General features: G+C 38.4%; 1 protein-coding gene across 1 annotated transcript in view; it reads right to left on the reverse strand.

The window, feature by feature from the left end:
• itgbl1 (integrin, beta-like 1) overlaps nt 1-26,719 on the reverse strand; it is a 74,891-nt gene that overhangs the window by 23,731 nt on the left and 24,441 nt on the right. Inside the window, exons 4-8 of the mRNA XM_036139059.1 lie at nt 25,593-25,715; nt 23,106-23,246; nt 14,547-14,687; nt 13,955-14,101; nt 1,416-1,532 (exon numbers count right to left, since the gene is read on the reverse strand). Coding sequence (XP_035994952.1) covers nt 1,416-1,532; nt 13,955-14,101; nt 14,547-14,687; nt 23,106-23,246; nt 25,593-25,715 — 669 coding nt within the window. The remainder of the gene's footprint in view (nt 1-1,415; nt 1,533-13,954; nt 14,102-14,546; nt 14,688-23,105; nt 23,247-25,592; nt 25,716-26,719) is intronic.

The following is a 26,719-nucleotide window of genomic DNA, read 5'->3' on the forward strand; positions in this document are numbered from 1 at the left end:
TTTGATAGTGCAGGGCCGACTCTGTCCGCTTCAACTTGCTTTGAATGCAGATAAAACAAAGCTGATATTTTTCAACAATTCAAAACTTAAAAGGTCGAAGCATCGTTACTTATATTGGTCAACAAAAGAACATGTACTTTTAACCGCTGGGGTTCTAAACTGTTGATACATTGTCTTTTAAAGTACATATTCACTATAACTCTCAAAAGCTGAAGCTTTTACCTGGACTTTATTTCTGAAATAAATTTTTGTTTTTCTTTCAGGATGAAACAGAAATTGTTGGGGTCAAACCTTCCTTTTAAACTCTTTATTATGGTGATGTATTATACATGAACACCTCTGCACAATGCACTCACATGCTGGATAATGTGTATCATGAGACTTTGAGGTTTATCACAAGCTGTGGCACCCTAACTCATTACTGTCTTAATTCCCAAAGTATAATTTTGGATATGTGCCGACTTGGCCATTGGTATGTCTTTTTTTACGAAGTTAATCTTAAAATGACGGCATGTTTTAATTTCAAATGATAGGGCCTATGGTCTACACTCATATGGGGTGTTTTTTTGTGTGTTTTTTTTACTTAATCTTGCTTTAAACTTCTCCACAATTTATTCCTGTTCCCTGAGTCTTTCACAGAAAATCTGTGGTATACAGAGATAAAATTATGCTAAAGTGGACTCTATTTACTAGGTAGTGAATTCTAAAGTTTGTTGCACTGGGTTTTTAGGGCTTTTAGTGTCATACTCTTAATATTTTTGTTAATATTTTTTTTAAATAGTTTAGCCTTGTCTTTAATCTTTACATTTTTTTTTTATTTAGATTTTGTCACATAAAATCTAAATTAAATGTGGCTGCCACACAAGACACCTAAATGTCACCAGTTTAGTAGATTTGAATATTTTTCAACACACTTTATACAGACATTGTTTTTTTCATTTGCCTAAATGACCTGTCTACATTTTAAATGTATGACATAAAACATTCTGAAAATTATCTTGTGTTCTTATTTATTAACTAAAAACCACTATACCTGAAATAAGAAAGCATGATGGAAAAAGTTACCAGGAGTGTAATCATTACTTCAGCTATAGTAATTAGTTTTTTTAATTCATATTAAAATATTTCTTCTCCAGCTCAGTGTAGAGGACCTCAATTTGTATCAGCCTTGGGCTACTAATAACTAGGTTCTATTTCTACTGAAAGAATGAGAAAATTGATGATTGTCACATTAGTAATTTTTGTTTCTTCAGAATAAATATGTTGACAAAAGTAGTTCTTGAAAGAGCTGTTTGCACAATCTCCTAATTTTGAATCTTTACACTGCTATACAATTCTTAGCTATATTTGGTCCATTTCGCTTATTGAGTGCACACATTTAATTTGTTCTTTTGTGTGAGTGTTTGTGCTCTCACCTCCACAGATCTGTCCCTCCATGTCCTCACACTGACGGTCATCACACTCACAGTTTTTGCCATGAATGCGACTGTCCCCAGGTGGGTGGCAGATACACTGTCCACAAAGACACTGACCTGGAAAAACAGAAGCTTTGATTTTATTTGATCTAAACTTTACTTTCATATAAAGCAAATACAATGTTTTCAATTTTTTTTGTGTTGGCCATGTATGTCTTGGTAGAGATACATGGTGGATTAAAAATTCTGAACCTTCAACATGTGGGGGTTAATGTCAATAGTTAGTAAGTAGAGCTATCAAATCAAGTCTTTTGATGTCACTGGAAACATTTTGCATCCCAACAACAAACTCCTAGATTCAATATAGACTTGAAATTAATTTTTCGCCCCACCCCTAGCTTCCCTTGTACCACACATTAGTAACAAGTAGGGCCTCAGCCATCAGGAATATAAGTATCAGACTGTAGTCTGATAGCCATGAGAATTAAGATGGTATGAGCCTCCTCCTTAAGACTGCCCTCACAGCAGGACACCTCCTGAGATGTTACAAAACCTTCCTGCTGACTAAGATCAATTTCTTTTCCGTGGACCCCTCCTGAGAAGGTGGTTTGCACCAGAGAGGCACAGCAGGCTCGTTTCCATCATTCGCAGCTGCACCCAAGAGGACCACACTTTTTTCCCACTGTCTACAGCGGCAGATAGCATCGGAGACCCACCAACATTTCCTCAGACTAGGAACCAAAGCTAAGTACAGTCTTTTTGTGAAATGCGACATCAAAGCAGCCAGCGAGCCAGAAACGGGCTGTTTGTGATCTTTCGTTCTGCTGCTTGCAGGAGAAAGCTGACTCGAAAGCCACTCCCCCGGCAAGTCATGCATAGCTTCTTTACAAGCAACTAAATGAGCACTGCTGATCTATGGCAAAGTATTATGGAGCGGGCACAAAGGAGAGCTAGAGATGCTGTTTTCTCATTGTAGGCCCAAAACGCTAGCTACCTGTCCCCTGCAACAACTCACCGTCACAAATTGCCTATACTGCCGGTAGTCAGAGGGCCTGGTGGCACCAATGTATGGCAGCCTCACCTCTGTCAATCTGCCCCAGGGCAGCTGTGGCTACTAACATAACTCACCACCGTCAGGGTGTGAATGTTTGTGTGAATGACTGATTTTAGAGTAAAGTGCTTTGGGGTCGTCCGACTAGTTAAAGCGCTACACAAATACAAGCCATTTACTATTTGCCATTTAAACAATTTGGGACTGTTTACTTCTGATGTGTTTTTACTGTGTTTTAGGTTTACCTGAAGCTAACAGACTAGGCAACCTGCTAGCGATCTTCTGAAAAAAAGCTCTGCTAATGTGCTTTTGGTTGTCTTTTAAGATTTTTAAAAAACGTATATGTTTGTGTTTTCTTGTCCACTTGTTACATGAAATATGACTAAAAAGGCATAAGCTACCCAATGTGTGCTAGCATCAGCAGCTAATTAGCCTTCCTAACAGTCTTGCTACTAACAAGTTAATCATGGTTTGATTAAATGGCTCTTGCAATTGCTTGATAGTGCCACTAGCATTTGTACAGCATTAATAGGGAACATTCATGTTTATTAATGGTATTCTATATAACTTAAGAGAAAGCTATAAAGCTAATTGCCTTGCCATTAGCTACATAAACCAGCTGTGCTCTCAAAATAACTTCCAGTAGTCGTACCATCGAAGCACCCCTCCACCATGTTATGTTACCTATTAAAGTCTAATTATTTCTGAAGATATATTTATATCAATTAAAATCAAATGTCCTAAATGTTATTAATTTTTTTATCTAGCAAATCATTCTTAAATATTTTTTGTCATATAATATTTTATCTAACTCTAATTTGCATTGTGAATGGGTTGAACACATGCCAAATGTTGTTCTAAATCAGTTTAAGCTAATTTGACTTCATTTAACACACATATTCTATCTTGAGTTCCAGATAGAGTCAGTATTTAACACTATATTGTAGTTATAAACACTCAAAACTATTTGGTCTGTATCCATGCAGACACCACTTAAGTGTTGAAACCATTGATTTATGTTATTACTGGATAGAACATCACATGAAAAACAGGCACCATTGCTATGCATTGAGTCAGGGCTGCTGCAGAAGCAGGAGTAGCCTTAGGAGTACAGAAAACTGATTCTTTGTAAAGGCCAATAAACTTTTAAAAGTATAATGACATATTGTTTGACAGTTTGAATTGAAATCTAATTTACAGGTATTTTAGCAAATGTCCCGATTCTCAGTCCACCCCTGAAACCCTCTTTTATTAGCAAATACCAACTCAGAAATTTCCTGTTTATGACCAGAAACCAAAAAACTGTGACATAATAATGCAGCTTGAGCTATTAAAAAATAAATTGACAGTGTGCTGATCTTTTTAGCACTGTGAATATACCTGTCAGCACTATAACTACACAGTTCCCATACTGTTTACGGATTTATGTGTAGGGAGAGTACATATTCCTACGCATCATAACATTGGGTATTTTCTCAGCTTTAATTTGAGCAATTTTTTTATAAAATCAGATAAAAATCAAGAGTGCTACGATTTATTTATTTTTTTTTGACAGATCTGTACTCATTCCGCATTAGGTTTTTGTTGACAAGACTCAATACATAGCAATAGCGCCTGTGTGGGCACATCAGTCTATAGATGCAAATAGGGGATGTCCAGTAATATATCTATATATTATTATATCTATGGTTGAAACTAAAATTAAAGTGTCAATTTTTCTATGCTGACTTTGCTGGCTGTGTGTCAGAGTTTCATTTATTATTATTTTTTATACTGGTTATCCTCTTATATCATCAATGTCTTCCAAATTTTAAAATGAACTTGTGGTTTGGCAGCTAGATTTGCATAACTTGTGTAGATGGAGGCAATCCTTGATTTTAAATGAGACTATCAAAAGCTACAAAATGGAAATCCCTCACTAATAAAGACAGTTAAGAGCTATATGCCTACTCATGCACAATCCTCAAGAAGTTGCTATTCCACTTCAATCAGTGGGCTGATGGTGAAGAAGGCCAGTGGGAAGGTTAGTGAGCGAACATGCTGCCCAGTGATGATGCTTATCAAAAAGCATAATCTTCTCTGAACTACTATTGCAGTTCAGTACAATATATGCATAATTTGATCAGGAATGTCAGTCATGTTGTGTAAGTAATTTGAACAGTAGGCTAATGTACAGATGGTATAAGAAGAGCTAATAGTTGAAAAATGTGTCTTTAGAATTTCTCATTAAATATGATCTGACTATCATCTAACTCCTACCTGATCACACTGACTGTTGGAAAAGTTGTTGTGGCTGTGTGGAGTGGTTGTCTTCCAATCTTATGGTTGTGGGTTCAATTTCAGCTTCCCCCAGTCACACATCAATGTGTCCCTGTGCAAGGCCCTTAACTCCAAGTTGACTACTGATCTGCATATTGGAAATGTGTGTGTGTTAGTAATTGCAGTGGGTGACCATGGCTCTACTGTAAAACGCTTTGAGTGGTTGGTTGACCAAAAAAGTGCTACAGAAAAACAGTCCATTTTCAATTTCACCCATTCCTTAGGGGAACAGTGGGTTGCCACTGTGTGGCACCCGAAAAGGATTTTGCAGCTAAGAGCCTTATCGAGGGGCCCAAGGAGGCACTATGTGGCACTTGAAGCAAGGATCTTAGAGACTTCTCAGGAAGCAAACGTCCTGCTTTAACTACTAGGCCACAACTGCCCCTCCTTTTCCCCTCTTTTTAGCCTTGTAGTGGTTTTAGGGTTGCCTCTAAACTGCAAAACTACTACAAAAAAACAATATTTTAACTTCTGGAAACCAAGAAAAATAGCAATACAAATTACCTTCTGGCTTACAAAAAGCATTCATGAGAATATAACTTGTGTGTATTAAACACAATTCATTTCTTACTTTTAGAAATGAGTTTCTGTTTGTCGTCTGTGGGGTACATGTTGCTTCCAAAGAACAAAAACACACCCAGGATGCACATTTGCCTGGCTTTATCTTTGGATGACTCACTGGGTTAAATTAGTGGCAATAAATAGTGCAGGAGACAAATTTAAGAGACAGCTACTTGACTGACAACAGCATCTAATGTGTTGCTCATGTCGCATTACTGACATCCTTTATGGCCACGCATATTTAAACATGCACACACACACAGACACATGCTTATGGCAATCCCTCTTCCTGTTACATATACCACATACTGCCATCTGCTCTGAGGACTCAGTTACCCCAGTAACCATTGATGTCATAACACCCTCATCTTATCAATTATCTCAGCAGTCGCCAAATCGCTAACTTCAGAACGCGTGCTTGTTTGTTTACTTTGTTATGCTGCCTTCAGAGAACATCCTTATAACTGTGCCACATTGGAGGACTTATCTTTAAGACAGCTTGTATGAAAGTGTGCTGAATGTTTTGTGAAACCAAAAAAGTGGGTGATATCAACCAATCTCTGGAACTTTGTTGAGTAGTTAAAGTAGTACATCAAGTTAAAAAGGGAGCCTTTCTGAATTGTCTAGGAGACGTATTAACAAGCTTTCAACAACAAAAACAAAACAGTAATTTAGTCATAATGCTTTGGACTATGAGTTTTGTCAGTCACTTTGGTTTCTGATTACTGTAACAACCAGTCATCATTACCCCAGTGTTTAATTTGTTTGGTATACAATCTTTGGTATGATTTTTATGCATTTCTGTATAGTTTCCCTGTTCTTGAAAGCTTGGTGACATTTCTCCTCTCATCTGAAAGGCATCCTCAGTTAGGCTGTTGGGTTTAATCACAATCACACTAAGCTTATAGTTAGAGAGGTTATCTTGAGCTAACTGACTAGTAATGATCGTATAGAATTAGCCGATCGATCTGGTAGATTCTCGTACTACTTTCCAATTTTGCATCATTTGGTGTTATTTCGACTTCTCTAACTTTATGTTCTCCCTCTTTTTCCTTTCATAGTAGCTACATCTGCCCTGCCGTTGTGTTAAGCTGTGACAGCATTGTGAAGGGGTCATCGGCTGAGCTACTACTCTACAGAACTTCACCTTCTCTTTTTACTGCTTATGCACATAGCCCTGTCTGTCAGTGTTCAGCCATGTCACTACATGATTATCCGGTACAAGTGAATGCTATAAATCAATGAATTGACGCAATCTCCTGGGTTTCCTATGCTAGAAAATGTTTAACCATTCTGTCTGTATGATTTGACAGAATTGACTCCATAAAGTACTTTGAGGTGACATGTGAATTGGTGCTATATAAATAAACTGAAATGAATTTAATTAATTAGCAAGTTTAGTCTTCGATTCTGTTATATTGCTACATAATAGCTACAGAATATAGTTTGTTCAGGGAATGATAACATTTGTGGAGTGACCCATCATATGAATACCATTGATTTAATAACTACATTATACTGTCTGTTAGGATATAATGTCCAAGTCTGTAACACAAATGACAGTATCGTCACACAAATGATGAGAACATTCTAAGCATCATATAAAACAAAAAGTTTAAACCTTGATTTCAGTGGCTGTGGTCGCTCCCTTTTTAATTGATTTGACACAAGGCTTAGAGCAAGTATAATAAGGCCAGGCTAATGACATTCCCTTTTGTGTATGTTTTGGTTTCATGTTTTCTTCATGCAACGCGAAATAAAGGATAATATACAAAGACAACCACCTATTGTTGGATGTGTGAGAAACTAATTGATACACCTGTATTCTAATTCTAATTAAAATTTATCCAAACAGCTCGAGTGTATCTGGTGTAAAATACTAAAACACAGTCCAATGCAGGCCTTACTTCTGTCTGACATAGGCAACTTTGTGTACACCACAAAGAGGGACCCCGAGAATCAGAGCCAAAATTTTAAAAGCAGGTGTTTCCTTGAGGAAATACCACAGTATCAAGAATGTGCTAACCAAAAGCATCTTGTCTCCATCTCTCAGGAAGAAAGGCTCTGAAGCTACTGCTTCAGATTTCAAGGCTTTTCCGCTCAAGTTGCCATCTGTACGAGCCGCATTCATCCATGGCTAAATGATTTTCAACGTCTGTCTCCTTTGGTTTCCCTCTTTTTCACACTGTCCCTGACTCTCCTAAACTGCTTCCTGGGTGTGTGTGTCCTCTTTTAGGGTTTCCACAAGCTTTTCTATCCTAGCAATTGAATGTAATAATTTGTCCTCGAATGTTTGGATTATTCAAACAAAAAAAAAACAAAAAAACAAGAGCTAACAGACTGTACTAACAGATGCACTAACACTTTTGTAATAGTGAGTTAAGCAGGCAAACATAGTATTAATTGTTATCCTAACAGGTTCTCTTGTGTCATATTTCAACATTTTTAGGAACAGAAGAATACGCTGAGAGATCAGATTTAGTGAATTAATGAGACAGCTACTTCATTTCTGATAGTACATTTAACAACAACAATAACAACAACACTACTACTACTATTACTACTACTAATAATAATAATAATAACAATAATAATAATAATAATAATAATAATAATAATAATAATAATAATAATAATACATTTTTTTTGTACTGCATTTTACATTATCAAAAACCAAGGTGTTTACAGGATTTTAAAACAATTAATTAAAATTGAAAAAAGTGAAAATAAATGCTTTCCTTAAAATAATTGTTTTTAGTTCTGTCTGTGGATTGCAGCACTCTCAGAATGTCAGGAAGAGCATTCCACAGATGAGGAGCAGTGGCACAGAAAGCACTGTCCTTCACGGTGCTCAGTCTGGTTCTGGGTATGTGACGCTGGTTTCAATGAGTGGAGCTGAGGGAGCGTGCTGTGGTTTGTGGGGTGATTAGTTCTTTTAGGTAAAGAGGAACATTTACATGCATTGATGCATTTGAACCTGGCTGAGAAGGGAAGCCAGTGAAGCGAGTGAAGAATAGGTGTAAATGTCTCTCATCAGGATCCTAGCTGCGTTTGGGACATACTTGTGCCTCTGAAGACTGAAGTTAGAGTAGATTAATTTTCCTGCATCTGTTGGGGTGAGAGTGGAGCGGTGATGGAAGGAGATTGTGTACATGAGATCCAGAGGTGAGGTGGGCATCCATTTTAACTCTAGGGTTAGTAATTGATGGGGAGAGAGGAATGTTGTGACCAGAGAGAGTGATGATGGTTACAGGAGCTCCTACCATGAACTCCCCACCTCTTCGAGGCATTTAGTTTGAGGATGTTGTGGCACATCCACATATTTATCTCTTCCAGACATTTTCAGGTTGAGACGATGATGACCATTATGATGTCGACAGAGGAGGCTAATCCAGGTTCAGAATGTAAAAATCCTGTACACAGATTAGCTCCAGAGGTGGAGGATTCCGGCTTCAGGAAAGTAAAAACCCTGCCTGGTTTTCCTTCATCCTGTTCACTTGACTCCAATACGAGCTCCATAGCAGAGCTCTGCACAGCTTGACTGCATGCTAGTGAGGTAGTTTAGCCATCAGGGTGAGGTGTGTAGGGCATAGGACACATCTAAAAGTTGCAGGACACCGGCCCTTGAGGTTTTTGATTCAAGAGCAGTAGTTTAAAATCAACTGGTTAAGTGGAGAGGATGAAGGACAATTTGCAAGGGTTTTTAACTTTCTGCAGCTTGATTTACCCACCTCTGGTAACCTCAACTGTATCAAATGCAGCAGAGAGATCAAGGAGAATGATATGAGAGAGAGAGACAACATTTTCTGCCACGAAGAGGCCATTTGTGACTCTTAGCACAGCTATCTCAGTACTGTGGTTTGAGCAGAAACCGGACTGGAATTTGTCAAACTGATTTTTTCGCTTGAGCTCCGGTAGGTGCAACTACCTTTTCTAATATTTCCGATATGAACGAAGGACTGGAGATGGGTCTGGAATTTTAGATTAGATTTTAGATTAGATTCAACTTTATTGTCATTACACAGGTACAGGTACAAGGCAACGAAATGCAGTTTAGGTCTAACTGGAAGTGCAATAGCAGCAAGTGCAGGATAAACAATGGTTCCATATGTACAGGACATGTGTTTTTACTGAATAAATATAGAGATGGATACTATTATAAATTGAATTTTACTGATAGATTTGTCCTATGAGTATAATATATAGATAACCAGTATTGTTACCTAAATTTACAGCTGGATATGTACCGAATATAATATACAGGTGGATATTACTATGAATAGAGTTTTACAGATATGTACAGATATGAATATATAGATAACTAGTATTGTGAACTAAATTTACAGCTGGATATGTACCGAATATAATATACAGGTGGATATTACTATAAATAGAGTATTACAGATATGTACAGATATGTATATATAGACAACTAGTATTGTGAACTAAATTTACAGCTGGATATGTACCGAGTATAATATACAGGTGGATATTACTATGAATAGAGTTTTACAGATATGTACAATAGCATGATATTATAACAGAGTTTACATGTACTATGAATATATGTACTGATGGCTATTACTATAGGCAGTAATTTGATAGGACATCAGGATCAAGTGTGGGCTTATTGAGCACTGACCTTTTCTTAAGGAAGGGGAGACATTACCACTTTGGAGGGAGTGGTTTACAAATAAAATAATGAGGGTGCCAAGGACATATACATGTTTTCACCAAATTGGTTGGAAAACGTTCCAGGAAGAAAGTGGAGGGTTTCATTCTCCAGGCAATGTCCTATCCCTGTTGCTGGGTGACTTTAGGGAAGCAATTCAGGTGGTGGTTGAGGGCAGCCAGAGCATATTCTAAAACATCACAATGGGTAGATGGGATGTAGATGTCATCTTGGATTAAAAGGAGGCCGCGAAATTATTACTTCGTCCTTCATTGGAGGCTTTTGATTGCAGTGATTTTTTTTTTCAACATACCTGATAGTGGAAAAAAGTCATATGGAATTTCCAGGGCACTTCCTTATGGCATCAGACTAAAACTGTGATAAAGTTTCTTTGATGAAATTTGCGTATTTATTTGGTTATTCAATTCAATTTTATTTATAAAGTGCCAATTCACAACACATGTAATCTCAAGGCACTTTACAAAGTTAAATTCAATAAAATCATACAGACAGATTGGTCAAAACGTTTTATGGACAGTCAGACAAGAGGCTTTGAAGCAGCACCCAAGAATCCTTCTGGAGGACCTCATTTTCGGTAGTTCTTTTGTATACCAGTGTGTTGAACCAGTGGATGCAACTGCTTTGGTTTTCCTTGATGTATGAGCATCTGGGAGGATGCTCAACTGGGTGTTTTAATAATCTAGTACTTCATCAACTGATCAAAAGTTGGTTAAAAAAGCTAGAGGTCTGCTGCTGTGATGTCAGGGTTAATGTTCCATGGAAATGAAGTTATAATCTGACACAACCAGATCATAAACCTTTAAGTTGGAGAGAGGAGCAGAGTTTTGGATGACTATATTGAGAGTTTGCCCCTTGCCTCCTGCAGGGTCATTGACAAGTTCTCTTAAGTTAAGCCAACCCTGACTTCAGCTGCAGTGTGATGGGAGGGGCTGTCAGTGTGACTGTCCTCTGAAATTCTAAGATTTGCATAGGATTTGCAGAAAGTAGTGAGAAGAATAAATGATGCATTTGGTCTTGGTGATAGTTAAATGAGAAAAAGAAATATGGGTAAAGGGAGCTTTCTACAAGCTTTCTGGAAGTAAATGTACCCTGAGGGACAGCTCTGATTCAGACCAGAAAAGGTGACTGGTTGGTGCCATGTCTCTGTACTACACACTACACTACATTACTATCGGATCCAAGCACTTATCAAGAATATGGTGGTGTATAAAGATATGATGGACAATCTTTTTCGGCTTCTAGTTCCAGGGGGAATCATCTTATCTATTCCTATGTCCCACATGCCAATCATTGTGATGTGCTCACACAGCACCAATGTGCATGCTCGTGCCTTCCTAGTTTCCTCTTGCTAGCTGCGCAGATGCACTTTTAGTGCATTGTAGCTCCGCTGCTCTCATCGTATACTTTCAAAATGGCTGAGAGTCTCAGGAAGAAAACTCTTACAAGGTTATGAGACGAAGAGGAAGGCCTCAGAAGAAATAAATAAAACAGCAGAGCGTATTTGGGAGATTTCTTTCACCCAATTCCCCTGAGGAGCAGAAGAGTAGGTAAGATGATCTTGCGCACGCGCAGAGTTATATGTAAAAAAAAAAAAAAAAAACAGACTGGGGTGTTTCTTACCTACATTTCCAGAATAAAATCATCCACACTACCTTTGAAAAATAACTTGGAGAAGTGATTAATATATAATGCTAGATTTAAAATTAAATGTAAAGAACTCATTCTTTTTCTTCATCATAAGTCACTCAAAAACCTAATTTAAGAATATGCTCAGTGGTGGGAATGCACTATTCCAAGTAAATGGACAGTGAAGGAAGCATTTGTATAACTGTGCACATAGTAATTTGAAGTTCCACTATGTTGCTGCATTTGGAGATAATTTAGAGGTACCACTGGAGGAATTAAAGTTAATTAACTCTGCCGGCAAAAGTTAATCTTTTCTGCTTCACAATGTAAGTGCAGGCAACATGAGTCCTCAGCCTTGTTGTGGTGTTAGTTTAAAGCTGTCACAATCAGATACTTCATACAAAATGTCCTAAGTAGTAAATATATTAGAATTTCAATAAAATGGTTCTATTTTAAGCTTGCACTTATTGCTGTGGATCCATTGTTGTCCCATGGTGGTGTTTACTTTATAATGGAGTTATCGTCATGGTAGCAGCCGGGCCCTGTCTGGTTTCAGGTTCCTGATTTAATCAGCAGCTATGAGTGTGAGGGATATCTATGCCAGATATAATAACACACAACACACAAAAGTGCACATGTCATCCCTTTAGATTTGGAACAAAGCCGCCACTGAATAGCTCCAGGGTCCCTGCTGACCTCCCCCGCAGTCAAATGAAACATGAAATCAAAGCTTTCCGTTAACCCCTAGACAAATCCGGAAGTGGTGAGACTGTTCAGGTTAAGTCCTTGTGGTGTCGCCCACCTCCATCTTCATTATTAAGTGGAATCAGTAATTCAGCAGGTTTTACTGAGTTTTCTCTGTCACTGCTTAACCTGTCTTTCACAAACAACATGAGAAGAGCAAAAAACATAAAATGAAAAACTATTTGGCTCCAAAATCTCTGCTGCCTCAAGTAAAAATACAGCTACAAGAAACACACCAGAGAGCCGTGAGGCTGAGCTCTTACATATTTGTCCAATCAACAAGCAGGCAGAACAGAAAGTTTAATTTCCACAATAAAGTAAACAGCATGCAATAAAAGCAAAGTGTCAATTTAGTAAAACATCTTCTTGTCAGACAGGACAGGGACAGACATTAAACATTGTTACATCTCATTGAAAGGATGTCTTTAGGCTTTATGACTTTTTAAACTTATATATAGTGCCCATATAATAATCTATCAACATTATTTGTTTTAGTGATAATTACACATCATTTTGGTGACTCTTTTGATTTCCTTAACATTTCAGTTAAAATGGCAACTGCTTTACTTAAGTTGGGTATTGCTAAGTGTCACTATTTTCTAATCATCATGGTAGATTAACCATCAATGAGAAATCAGCCGTGCTGTGAAAAGTTTTCTTTTTTCTTTTTTTACATTTTCAAAGACAAAGATGGTTTAAAGTTCAGGAGGATTTTAAGTAAGGTGGTAATAAAAGGGAGCCTAAATGCTCTGCAATGTCTATTGGTTTAACACAGCATCAAATCATACATGCATCCATTGTGGATTGCCGCACAACACGTTTTGTGATGGACGACAGAGCGTGCGCGGAACGTTTTCAGTGTGAAGCCGGCTTGAGGAAGAGTGCAGACAGCTGGGCCAGAATCATAACAGTACCTTTGTTACATACTATCAAAAGCTTGAATGGATGCTTATCTTATCATAATAGGAAAAAACAGAACTGTTTTATACCGACTGTGCATCAATAAAGTTTTGCACTCATTTGGATACCTGATGGTTTATAGTCATTTTCTGAAGCCAGCCCTAATTTTCCTATAAGGACAATTGGTTATGTAAGTCTATTAAATATTATCTGATGTTAGGGTATCAAGATGCCAAACTGGAGAGCCAATTCATAACTGATGTAAATACAATGGAAAATAAAATATTGAGTTAATAATATAATTTTAATTTGAACAGTACATGAGATACTTTTTTTTTTTACTTTTTGAAAATTCAAAAATACTTAACCAAACTACCCAAAAGAGATAGAAGTAATACGCGATTATGAAGTGCATAGGTATACAAGGGAAGTACTTGGTTTGAAATGGCAACAGGTGGGGTTAGAAAGGAGGATGAGATTGACCAAAGGGTGAAATGAGTTGGAGCCAGCCTGACCGCAAATATTACATGTATGTGGCTTCTTAAGGAAGTCAAAAGGGATGTACAGCATTGGAAACTGGTTTAGTTCTGAGAGCTGTATGCACTGTAAAAGCCAGCAGCAGAGACTTTAGTAACTGAGGGATACCTCGTCCATTGCAGGGCAGGTTGGATCTTCCTCTGCATTTCTTCAGACTGCTCTCCAAAGACAGCGAGCAACTAAGAGGGTGCTCACACTTCTTCCCTGTCCATCCTGTCACGCAGTCACACACACCACAGTTACACTGACCATGACCTGCCAGAAAACAGAGGGAGAGGTAAAGAAAGCTAAGAAGAAAATATATGCGATTTAGGGGAAAAGACAGACATCATTTCATCTGACATTTTAAAATAAGGTGATCCTACACTGAAGTGTTATGATTTATATGCTTTATGTTGTTTATTAAATAAAGTATGTTAAATGCCTACAACTGAAGTATCAACTTAAATTATACTGTGCCCCAGTGTCTGCTAACTAAACAAATACCTTTTGCCAATTTAATTCTTTAAATAACCCATTTGTTGTTTTTTTTATGAAAACATAAATATTATTACAACATCAATAGAAAAGAAACAGCCGCAGTTTGTAGTTAGCCTAAAAAAAACGTATCTAATAAGATGGCCTACAAGTGATGTGGAACCATTAGTTTACAATACCATTTCGAACAGCTTCATATCCCTTCTTCAAACAGCATTCTTACCTGAGCAGAAGTAATCAGTGTATCGGTCGTACATTGCATGGCAGTTCCTCTCATCGCACTCACAGGTGTCTCCATGAATGTCCCCCCAGTCACCAGATGGATCTACATCGTAGCAGGTACATTCCCCACACACACAGGTCCCTAATGCCAAAGAAAAAAAGCATGCCATCTATGAAACATTGCTATACAGCTCATTATTAGAATGATGGGTCTTTCCTTTCATTTAGAAGTACTGGTTGTCATCTCCACTGAAATCTATATGGTTTTGTAAGCAGCTTAAAGACAAAAAAAATTATGCTTGTGTTCCAGTCAATAATAGTTTCCTTTTAAGAAGTGTAATTTCTGAAAACATGGCCACAAACAGCAAACTTACAAGAAATGATGGAGGCCAAGGATTAACACTCTTTTATCGTGCATTCTTTCTAGTGACTCAAGTGCAGAGCCACCAGAATTGACAAGGACTCCTGGATAGGAGCCGAAACATTTTCTGAAAGAACTGAGCGAAAGTCCAGTTGCTCCCGATTTAAGCCTGTTTGTTGTTGCGATGACCCGGATAACTGAGAATTTTCACAGGCATGCAAAGTTTATCAGATCTAATGCTTTGAGTAAGTATCCACACCCCTTACACTTTTCTATTTTGTCAAGGTACAACTTTAAAATGTAATTGCATTGAATTGAGTTGAATACAGTCCTCCTAAGTGAGCAGCACATCTGCACACATCCTAGGGTTCTTGTCCCGGGGGGTAAAAACAAATGGGCACGGCGGAGGGATGAGTCACAAGCGGGTGTATTTATCACCATATTTATGTGTGTGTGTTCATGTTTGTGTGTCAGTGTAGGACCATGAATGTCCAGTAGCCCCTCTCCAACCATTAGTCTATGATGGTGCATTTCTCAGCCAATTCAGTAGAGCACTTTTCCAGGTGACAGGTGTCATGGGAGGGCAGCTAGTGGGCGCGTAGCGTCTTGTTTACATAACATCCAGGAGAGTTTGAGATACCAGCCTCCAAGGCCAGCATTGGGCGAGCCAATTCAGATAGCAAAACATTGTTGTCTCAGGCTAACTGTGAAATGTTTCCATTTGCCTTAAAGCCTTTCTGGCACTTTTTAGTGGCAAGTCCAAAACAGCAGAATTTGTGGTCTTTCCACCATTGAGCTTAGAATTTCCCCAATATCTATTTCATTCAACACTGAGTTCAGACCATAGCCGACATGCGGTGCTGTGCAAAGATCACATCCAACTTGCGGTTTTGATCACAAAGCCACTAAGTCAGGGTGTTCACATCTCAATTTAATCCTTCACACTGCCTCCCCATGGCCAGGTCAGCTGCTGAGATTTTCCGAATTTATCGATGTACAAGGTAACCGCCAGCCTCAAAAAGCAGAAATCCTGTTATCATAAATCCAATTATGTATGCATCTTCCATGTCCTTGACAGACAAAATAGAAAGACATTCAATCCTATGCCTCTCCCTGGAGTCCATAGTATATCCAGCTGCAAAAGCTGGGTTCTCCTTTGCCCTGTCTTCTCATTGAGAAAAATGTATCAATTGGGTTGAGCAACCACCTGACCAGATCCATGGTTTGTAATCCAGATGATTTGCAGGAAAAGGCTCTGAGAGAGTTACAAAGTGACATAAGACAGAGACAACAAGCAAGGAAGATTTGGAGAGGAGAGGAAAAGAAAGAGCATCCACCTCCACGAGAGCCGAAAAAAAACATTTTTAATTTATTGTAATTTTTGTTATAGATAGACATGAGGTAATCAATCACTGTAAAGTAAGAGACAAATTAGACATGTTTTCAAGTTTATTTACTAAAATAAATCTTAATGGACTGATACCTGAACCTGCCATTCCTATTCAAAGAGAGTGAAATTTTAGTTTGTTCCTGTCTGAAAAACATCTGAACAGATTGTAAGAGAGCTCATCAGCGTGTAAGTCTTGCCTTAAATACTGGAGTGAATTTAGGCATGGACATATTATTGTTTTCAATTGTTTAGGGCTCTTGTCCTGCTGGAAGTTGAAATGTTCCGAGGTCTTTTACAGCTATGACAGGATTTGTTCCAGGCTTGCCCTGAAAATAACCCCATACAGCTTTTTATCAACTTGAACAGGTTCTGTGTTCCTGCTGAACAAAGGCATCCCCATAGCATAATTCTACCAACACTGTATTTCTCCATAGGGATGGTGTGCACAGTATTAGATTTTAAGCTACTTCACTGCATTACCCCCAACGGTGTGTTCCTTGATGAAGCTGTTTTATGATGTTTTCTTAAAAACCTTGGAGGCCTTCGCATCCTGAGATTACATTACACACAGTTGGTCTCTATTAGCCCCTAAGATTACTTCTGAAGGTAAATACGTAAATTTTGTTTAGAAGGAACAGATTAAATGGGCTGACTAAATATGCACACCAGACATTCCTGATTTTTTTATTTGTATAACATGTAGTAAATTATAATTTATTTTCTACTTGACATTTACACGCTGCCATGTGGTTGGTCTATTTCATAAAAAAAACAATAAGATATTCTGAACTTTATGATTGCCAAACAGAAACAGAATGTGAAAAGATTCAAGGTTATTTTAATATTATTGTAAGGCACTGAGAGGTGTTTTTTTACATTCATGTCTTTTTTACCATCCATTCATCTATCCATTTTCTTACTCACTTTATCCCTCATGGGGTTGTGCAAGGGTTGCGGGTGCCTATCTCCAGCATTTTCAATGGGCGAGAGGCGGGGTACACCCTGGACAGGTCTTTTTTACCATTCAGTTGTAATTATTTATAAAATACTATTCATGCCATTTAAACATCAAATAAAAAGGATGAGAAGGGATTCAATTTATTGTGTTGATTACATGAAATCCAGTTCAAAACTATTTCAATTAACACCATTATAATCCCAATTAGTGCAGTCAAACTGAAGATTTTTTTTCTATAAAAGGAAGTCAGCAGATTGTGCTTGTTAATAAGTGGTATGAGATCATTGGAAGGGTGTTCTTTTCAATCACACTTTTGACTGAAAAAGTTTTTTCCACTCATACCAGCAAATTAAACATTCATGATGAAATATATTCACAAAAAATGTCTTCTGCCTTCTCCAAAGATATGTTTTTTTTTTATCTTGGAAAAACAACTGCATCCAAAGTAGATTTCCTTTTCCTTCAGTTTTTTTTTTCAATCTTCATTCCTTCATTTATCTTTTTCCTCTCCTCTTTTCATTTGTTTAACATCTTAGCCCAGGCATGAGCAGAGCAGCAGCTGGTGGAAACCCATTTCCTCTTATCGAGGGAGACAGAGCACAGGGAACCCCAGGGGAGAAGGCCAGCTGGCAGTCTGAGGGGCTGAGGCTGCTGCATGTCTGCCCTGTGGCTGAGTGTTCAGTCTTTCTCACCCTCTCATAACCTTGCAGTCCTGGATTAATAAACCTATGAATTATTCGCCACCAGTGTCAATGACAAACTGCACAGGGTTAATGAGCCACGTGTATTATTTTCTTAATGTTATAGTTATATGTTTTATTTGGGCATATAAACCATGCCCTTCTATATGAAAAACCTGTGTGCAGCTGTCAGCATCAAACAGTCCTGTTGAAAGCAATACATGTCATGCTAGTAGCCTCTGGCAGTTTGCATCTGGTATGTTTTATGCTGTCTACTGGGAAGGCCAGGTGAGCTTAACAGAGGAGGTTTGATACTTTGATGGGATAAAGGAGAATTATCTGCAGCGTTCTGCCAGTCAGATAATTATGCCCTTTATCCCAGAGTGCCAGCAGAAGATGAGGCTTACAGACAAGCAAAGGAAATGACAGAAAGAAGACATTTACCGTCTCGCACAGAACAATACACTTCACATCTCCAGATCTATATGAGACAATGAAATCAAATCACCTCTTAATTATGTGACACCCCCCCCCCCCACCCCCCAATCCATTGTCTATAATCAGCAGGAATTGTTTCACAACCCTTTAAATCAGGAATATTGCAGACTAGATGGCAGCAGGTTGCCTTTGATTGGAAAGACTTTTATCATAATCAGCAGAGACGTACTCGCTTTAACAGGTGAGTAGAGCAGATTGACAGTATTCAGTCTCTTATGTAGAAAAAGGCTTTTTTCAGTTTTTCATATAGTTAGATTATTCCTATTTGATTTCGGTATTTCAGTTTCATGATTTAGTGCTGAGTTTATGTATTGTTCTTTATTATTATTATTATTATTATTATTATTATTATTATTATTATTATTATTATTATTATTATTATTATATTTGAATGGTCTTGCTATGTGAAACTTTTTTTTTTCACCCTGTTTCGCAACTCTTTTGTTTACTTCAGCTTTACTCCTGGGCCCCGTTTCACAAAGCCAGGTAAGTGGAAATCCAGAGTAAATTCTGGGGTAAATTCCAGCACACCGTGGCTTTTCCGTTTCAGAAAGCTCAGAAGCCATTACCCTGCAATGGTGGTCCAGGGTGTGAACATGTTTGGTTTTAGTTCTAGCAAGAAAAATGGAAGATGCTTAAAGATTAAAAAAAAATGTGTTTGCATCATGGTTGCTCACCTTTATAATTAAACAAAATATTTCCTACATAATTTAAATGTAAATATAAGACATAAAACTGCATTCATAAAAACTGTTTTCTAAAACATGTATTAGTGAAAAAAATAGAAACTGAACCTCTCAAAGCTCCTTCACAGGGGAAAACAGATATCTACACCACAAAGTTGGTCATCTTGGTACACTTTTTCTCCTTTTTTTTCTGACAGTTGTGCACTTGACCAGAAATTGCAGCTCTGTGATGGGATTCCCATGTAGACTCATTTCATCCAACTACTTAACATACCCTCAGTCAGACCACTGCAATTAATTTTTGAGAAATTCACTGAAATCCCACAGGAGCACTTCAGTTAACTTAAATGAGATATTCCTCTGACTGTGTATTCATCATGCTATGATGAATAACAGAACATGATTCTTTTTAAGGCAGTCTAGTGTCTGGGTTGTCTTTAGTTCTGTATTTTACCCGACTGTTTTATAGTTTGGAGTTAGTCAAACAAGAAGAGTAGCCAAGTGTGTCCTTCTTTTAAAAGTATGCAACCGGGGTTGATTTTCCAGCGAGGCTCCCCCCAGAGGGCGAAAGTAAAAGTGCACTGTCATAAAGATGCTCAGCTGTTCTGGTTTCTCCATCAAGCCAGGCGCGGTTGTTTTGAGCTTAGCAGACAGGCGAACGCAACGAAAAGTGGAAAAAACGGCGGTACAAACAATGACTAACACAGTGAAAGTATGAACATCAAGCCTCCCGCAGCGCTATCTTGGCGAGGCGGCCGCCGCGGCCGCCTCCCAGTTTTATTATTATTATTTTTATTTTTATTTTTATGTTGGCGAGACGCTAACGCCACCGCCTCGCCAAGCCGCCGCCGCCGCCTCGCCGCCGCCGCCGCGGTAGCGTCTCGCCAACATAAAAAAAAAAAAAAAAAAAAAAAAAAAAGGTTAATAATAATAATAATAATAATAAAACTCGCCAGACTTCTGTGTGTGCGGGCCGTGAGCTCTTGCAATTGCAAGTGCGGTATTTCCCCCACAGACCCCCAGGGCGGCCGAGAAAACCTTTGTTCGACCTAAAATGACTTATTTAATCATCCAAATCGGTATGGAACACATTAATTAACTGAAAAATGTTGTATAGTATGCCTTTAAATACTGACCCACCACACACATTGAGCCCAAGCAACATGTTACACAGGCCTGGATCCTGCTTTTTGAAATTTTTGAAAGAAAAAAAAACTTCATGCTGTTTCATTTATGACATCTGACTGCTTCACGTCACAAACTTGATGATTTATTCTTTACACAAGATGATGATGTCATTATTATCATCAAACTATAATTATTTGCTCCAGCAAAACAGTATAGGATATTTGCAGTCATGGATGGGCTTTAAACAGAAGGAAGCTCAGACAGATGGAAGTTCAGACATGTTTCAGTTCAAGAACAAGTTCAACATCCTTCTGCCCATATCCAAACAGACACCCCACCCTCCATTGACCCAATGCATTCTTGTGACACCTCAAATGTTCTCTCTTCCACCTCGGCTATGGGGCCATCTGCTTTCACTTGATTGTGTTCAACAAAATCCGAAGATGCTGATGCTTCCTTTGTCTCCCCCTTCCTCCTAGACGTCAACCAGATGTCAGGGGAAAAGGGAGCTGGAGAGACTGAACCGGAATAAGGCTGCAGGTCAAGATGGCGCCTGTCCCATAGTCCTGAATGCCTGTGCAGAGCAGCTCTCTGGGATTCTACAGCACCTCTTCAATCATATCCTGACCCAGGAGAAGGTTCCGGTGTAGTGGAAGACCTTCTGCCTTGTCTCAGTACCAAAGACAACTCACCCATCAGCGCTCAATGGCAATAGATCTATTGCCCTGACTACAAACATCATCAAGGTCCTGGACAGACCTTTGTTGGCCGATCTGAGCAAGCAAACAAGTAGCTATAAGGACGCCATGCAGTTTGCTTATCACCTTGGAGTTGGAGATGAAGATGCCGTCATACACCTGCTTCAACAAACCCACTGGAATCTGGGCAAAGCAGACAGAACTGTGAGGATCGTGTTATTTGATTTCTCCAGTGTATATAACACAATTCAGATCAATTTGCCTTGTCAGAAACTCCAGAAGACTCAGGTAGTGTAACGCTTGCAGATCTGCTGTGTTTTTGTTCCCTGCTGCTGTGTGCTGACGTCACTCTCTGCTCCCTGAGCTGCTCTTGCAAATTCCCCCTGAGTGTTTACACCTGCAGCAGGTAGCTCTTATTACTGGGAGCTGTGGCACCTGGGAGGAGCCCTATTTATACCTGGCTCACCCAGTGTGTATAGGTGCCATATTCTCAAGAACTGTTAGTGTGAGTAGACCTTCCAGCGTTCCTTGACTGCCTTTCTGTGCGTGTCTCTGATCGTTGAGTGGATTCCTGCCTTTTTGCCTTGCCCCTGTCGGACTCTCTTGTTTGGTCTTCAGATTCTGGACAATGACACCCTGCAAGTACCTTGACTCTTCCTCTCTGCCTCAGCCCTTCTGTTACCTCTGCCTCTTTGAGCTCATTCTGGATAAAGTCCCTGGACTGGATTCAGGACAAAGGTTCTTGGCTTTCCCCTCTGCTACCTCTGATCACCTGTGCATGACCCTCAACTGTCCCCTGGTTAAACTCTCAGCTCCTAGCTGTGACTGGAGTGCTGTATTGGCTGACAAATAACCACCCACTAACCACTCGAACCCACGTCAAGAAAGGTTAGTGGCTTATATACAGTGCACACTATCTCCTACTGTCTGTCCTGCAGCCACTGACCTGTCACTCTCCTTTTACAGTGGTTCCTGTGTTTGTGCCTGCCAATTACCAGTCCAGCTACACCTTTTGCTTTACTAAATCATTTAAACCGCTCCCTGTGTCTCTGTGTATCGGATCCAAAACATGATTCTTTACAGGCAGAGGCCTCAACTATTGCCAGGATCAAATTTTATCTGACAAATAGACCACAGTTTGAGAATGAAGGGTTGTGAGTCTAACAAGGTAGTCAGCCGCACATGAGCACCACAGGGAACTGTACCTTCACCAGTCCATCTCCAGAAATACTTTGATGCCTTTGCGGTCATTGGGTGTATTAGAGAGCAAACAAATCTGAATACAGGGAGTTGGTGTACTGCTTTGTGACATGGTGGGGAATTAATCATCTCATCTTGAACGTGAATATTACAAAGCAGATGAATGTATAGATATCAGGAGAAACATATCTTTTATAAGCCTCTTGTCGAGAGCGTATCATCTGCCATCATCTGTTGGGGTAGCAGCATCAGACCCAGTGACTTCAAAAAGCTCAACACGCTAAACACGTAAAGAAGATTGTCTCTGTTCTGGAGACTCCTCTAGAATCTCTGGAGATGATTGTGCAAAGGATTCTTTATAAAATGAAAAACATTATGGACAACCATGAGCATCCTTTTCATTAGACTGTTTTACAATAACAAACAGTCAGAGGGTTCTTCAGATCCGCTGTAATACAGCAGAAGATGCTGCCTGCTTGCTGCCATCGGCATCAACAGCAACTCTTTGAAGAAATCAGCATAATATGAGTTACAGCAACATTTAATTTCCCTTTGTGATTAATAAAAAATGTTTTGATTGAATTTAAAATGGGTTACTTGCTACAACGCAACACAAATACAACAAAATCATAACTGCTGTTAATTCTAATAGGTCTCAAGTCTAATATCCATCCCTCACCATTCCGGTGTTTTAATGGTTTCATAAATTACTGACATTACATGGTAAATTTCTGGCTACACAAATGAAAGGTTGTCTAAATTTAAAATCCTTCCATGATGTATTAAAAGCTAGCTTATATGAAGTAAAGGTATTGTGATTTAAAAAAAAAAAAATCATATATCAAATTAAATTAAAATCTTTATGGTTTGCTAGGTTAGTTGAACATTGTTTTCTAACTGAAAATATTCATATTTGCCAAGCTTAGGAGTGGTATACCAACAGTGAAGATATTGAACAAACCTCTGTTGCTGCAGATTTTGCCGTCTGGCGATGTGCATTTCCGCTTGCTCTCCCATGGGCTGATGTCACACTGGTAATCACATTTGTCTCCATGCCAACCAGCAGCACAGTAACAGTTTCCACAGTAACACTGGCCGTGGCCTGGAAGGACATGAAGGAAGCCATACGTTCTCATGTAGGGAGACTGACAGACACATTTCGAGAATTCAAATAGTTTGTTTTAGCATAGTTCTGGATCAGAAATATTATTACTCCTGATTTTACAATATCTATTTCACATATTGATCAGCTATAACCTACATTTCGCTGCACACAAACTGTAGCCCAGCTGCAAAGAGTATGACATAAAAATATATGATACCTATCTATCACCAGACAGCTTTAATGCCTGGCTTTGTGTCGCTGACTCAAATGATGTTTGATGAAAGGGAAATAATTAATTTTTATTCAATACCACAAGATTTAGTATTAAATCAGTAGCGACATTGAAAAGCCTGCTCATAGAACAAGTTGACAGCTCTAAACTAGCTAATTACTGCCTGGTGTTAGTAAACTGTAGAGACTCTTCTCATGATTGACTGCTTTGGACAGATGCTGAACACTGCTTAATATGGTGTATATTGTAACACATTTTTGGTCCTGCTGCAGTATAGGACAGATAAAGTACATAAATATTATTGTATAGTACCGTGAAAAGAGGTTCTCATTCATAGCATTTGTTTCGATGCTACTCTGAGAACCGGGGTTATGCAAGTAACCTATAGTTCTACTCACATAACATTTTCCCATTTTTGTCATGTAACAACCACAAATTTCAATGTTTGCTATTGGGGTTATATGTGATAGAGAAAGCCAAAGCAACATATAATAATGAAGGGTGACAAAAAGTAAAACTAGTTACAGTTTACAAAAATATTTTTAAAATTCTGCCTGTATTTTTGTTCTGTCCCCTTTACACTGATGCCCAGTGCAACCGATTGCCTTCATAATTTATATGAACTAAATACAATGCACCAGGGTCAAGTCTGTAGATGGGACAACTATTAACCATGGAAATTTAGCCTCCATGGAAAAGTCGCAAGGAGAAAGCCTTCATAAAGAGGCATACAATGTCTCTTTAAATTTTGATCATACCCAATAACAGTAAATGTGTCTAACAAAATGTTCTAGTCAGATTGAACCATAGTATGACTTTTTAGCCTGCATACAAAATGCCATGTGTGGCAGAAGAAAACTTGTACACTAGCCTGACCACACATTACCAGAAAGCAACTGGTTGGTTCCAGCATAACACTCTAAAGATTATTTTCTTCATCGGGAACAAGGAACTAGATCAGAATTATTGGAAGGTGGATGGAGGTAAAAAAGAAAAGGGCAAATTCTTTCGGAAAATTTATTAGAGACGGCAAAGACTTGAGCGGGACAATGACCACTAGGACAACAACTAGACTAGAAAGGAAGGATTCAAATCGAGCATGTGTTATCATTGTGTTCAAATTGCTCATTCAATAAATAGGCTTAAACTAGAGGTGGACAATAATTCATTATGAATATATATCGCAATATAACTTTATTCAATAAAGTTGACATGACATTATATACCAATATTTGAATATACATTACAGTCTATGATTGCAGTATTTGTCACTGACCGATGGTCTGGATTCTATGTATTTTATTTTTTTTTAAAGTAAATGTTTCTAGAATGTTGTATCGGAGGAGTTTTATAAACATGGTAAAATAATTGTCATAAGTTTATACAAGCATATGTCTTGGGCTTTGTTTGCAGTCATTCTGAGGCTTTTATTTTGTCTATATCGATATCGTAATTATATCATATTGTCCAAAATTAAGAAATACATCGTGATACAAGTTTTGGCCAAATCGTCCAGCCCTAGCCTAAACACAAATAGAGATTTTAGACTTGACTTTAATGAATTGATGTACAGCTGTAATTGCCGTGGCAACTAATCAAATTTAATAGCAAAGGTGTGTGTGTGTGGGGGGGGGGGGGGGGTCTTTTATGTAAAACCGCAATAAGATACACTGTGGTTTGCAATGTGACTAAGCACAAGAACAGTTCAACAGTACGTTTGCAAGGCACTGTGTGTTGACTTTCTTGTTTCCTCTTGTAAATATATATATATATATATATATATATATATATATATATATATATATATATATATATATATATATATATATATATTGTGATTTCACACCTGACACATTGATCTTTGACACCAAAAACTTAACTGTCTATCTTCAGAATTAGTGGACAAGTTCTACATCTACTCTATACCAGAAGTTCAGTAACAAATTTATGGAATGCCGTCTCAAAGCTCTCCATAATATGGGGTTTGGTACGTAGTGTCTTCTAACTGTTGTTTCTTAAGTCATTAAAGCTCTTTTGTTTAGTTTTTTTATGCGGCATCTTTTCTAGAAAGAGTTAATGGGGCATTAAGAGCACTGGTGAGTGTAATCTACCTCCACAAACCTCTCCTGTGTCCTCATCCAGACATTCACTGTCATCACATTCACAAAAGCGTCCCGTCACAAAGCCCTTGTCGTCATTATTGTCACACAGGCAGCTCCCACAGTGACAGGTCCCTGTTAAAAAAAAAAAGGATGAAATTCTTACACACTGTTTAAGTACATTCATTGTAAATGATCAAGGTTCTGAGTTTTTGTTGAACTTTATGGTATGTAGTTGCTTCTAAACGGTAAAATACAATCACTTTGATGCAGCGCACTGAAAGGTGGTTCACAGCTGTGTGCTTGAAGACGTGTTTTTGAATCAAGTGCCAACAGGTTTAAGCCGATGTTTGACAACTAAAGGTGGTGGTGTGTTTTCGCGTGTGTGCTGGAGCTTTTTGGATTAGGTGTTAAAGAACCAGAAGGCTAAACGGACACATGCTGTGAATACATTAGCATTTCTACATTTTTGAATAGGCCACATCCTGCATGAGACATGCTTTCACACACTCTCATACACATACCACACGGATAAGCACAGACCCATTGAGACTTGTTTATCCCTCATTTAGGAGAAAGCTTTCGGAGATGAGTAGGTTGAGCCCAGATGGGCAACTGGCTGTAAGTGGCAGCCTTGACCGATAGTTGAGCTAACATTACCCATGCAACATCCAGACACGAACATGTGCGATGGGAGTAAAATATGTGTAGACATGATATTAGAGGGTAAATTATCAGAATGTTGTGGTAGCATTCTTAAAGGTCTTTCAAGATTCATCACTACACTGTAACACGAGAACTAAAAGTATTTACGGTAAAACTTTCTTGAAATTTGTGTATTTGTCCTTGGTCTGAGCAGGTAAATAAGATGATCTGTCAATTGAATGAGTATTTCTACCCCTAAAATAAGATAACTAGATAAACTGCACTTGAAATTGGATGATTGAGAGGAGTTGTTCCTATTCTAAGTGCAAAAATCTTATTCCATTGGCAGATCATCTTATTTAGCTGCTTAAATCAAGGGCAAATACACTAATTTCAAGGAAATTGTACTTACTTTTCGTTCCCTTGTTGCAGTGTAGATGTTGCCTTCTTAGTTAAATAAGGTGTTACCGTGCACAAAAAATTTGGTAGTCAGC

Source organism: Fundulus heteroclitus, chromosome 7, assembly GCF_011125445.2.
Source record: "Fundulus heteroclitus isolate FHET01 chromosome 7, MU-UCD_Fhet_4.1, whole genome shotgun sequence".
Classification (NCBI taxonomy): Eukaryota; Metazoa; Chordata; class Actinopteri; order Cyprinodontiformes; family Fundulidae; genus Fundulus; species Fundulus heteroclitus.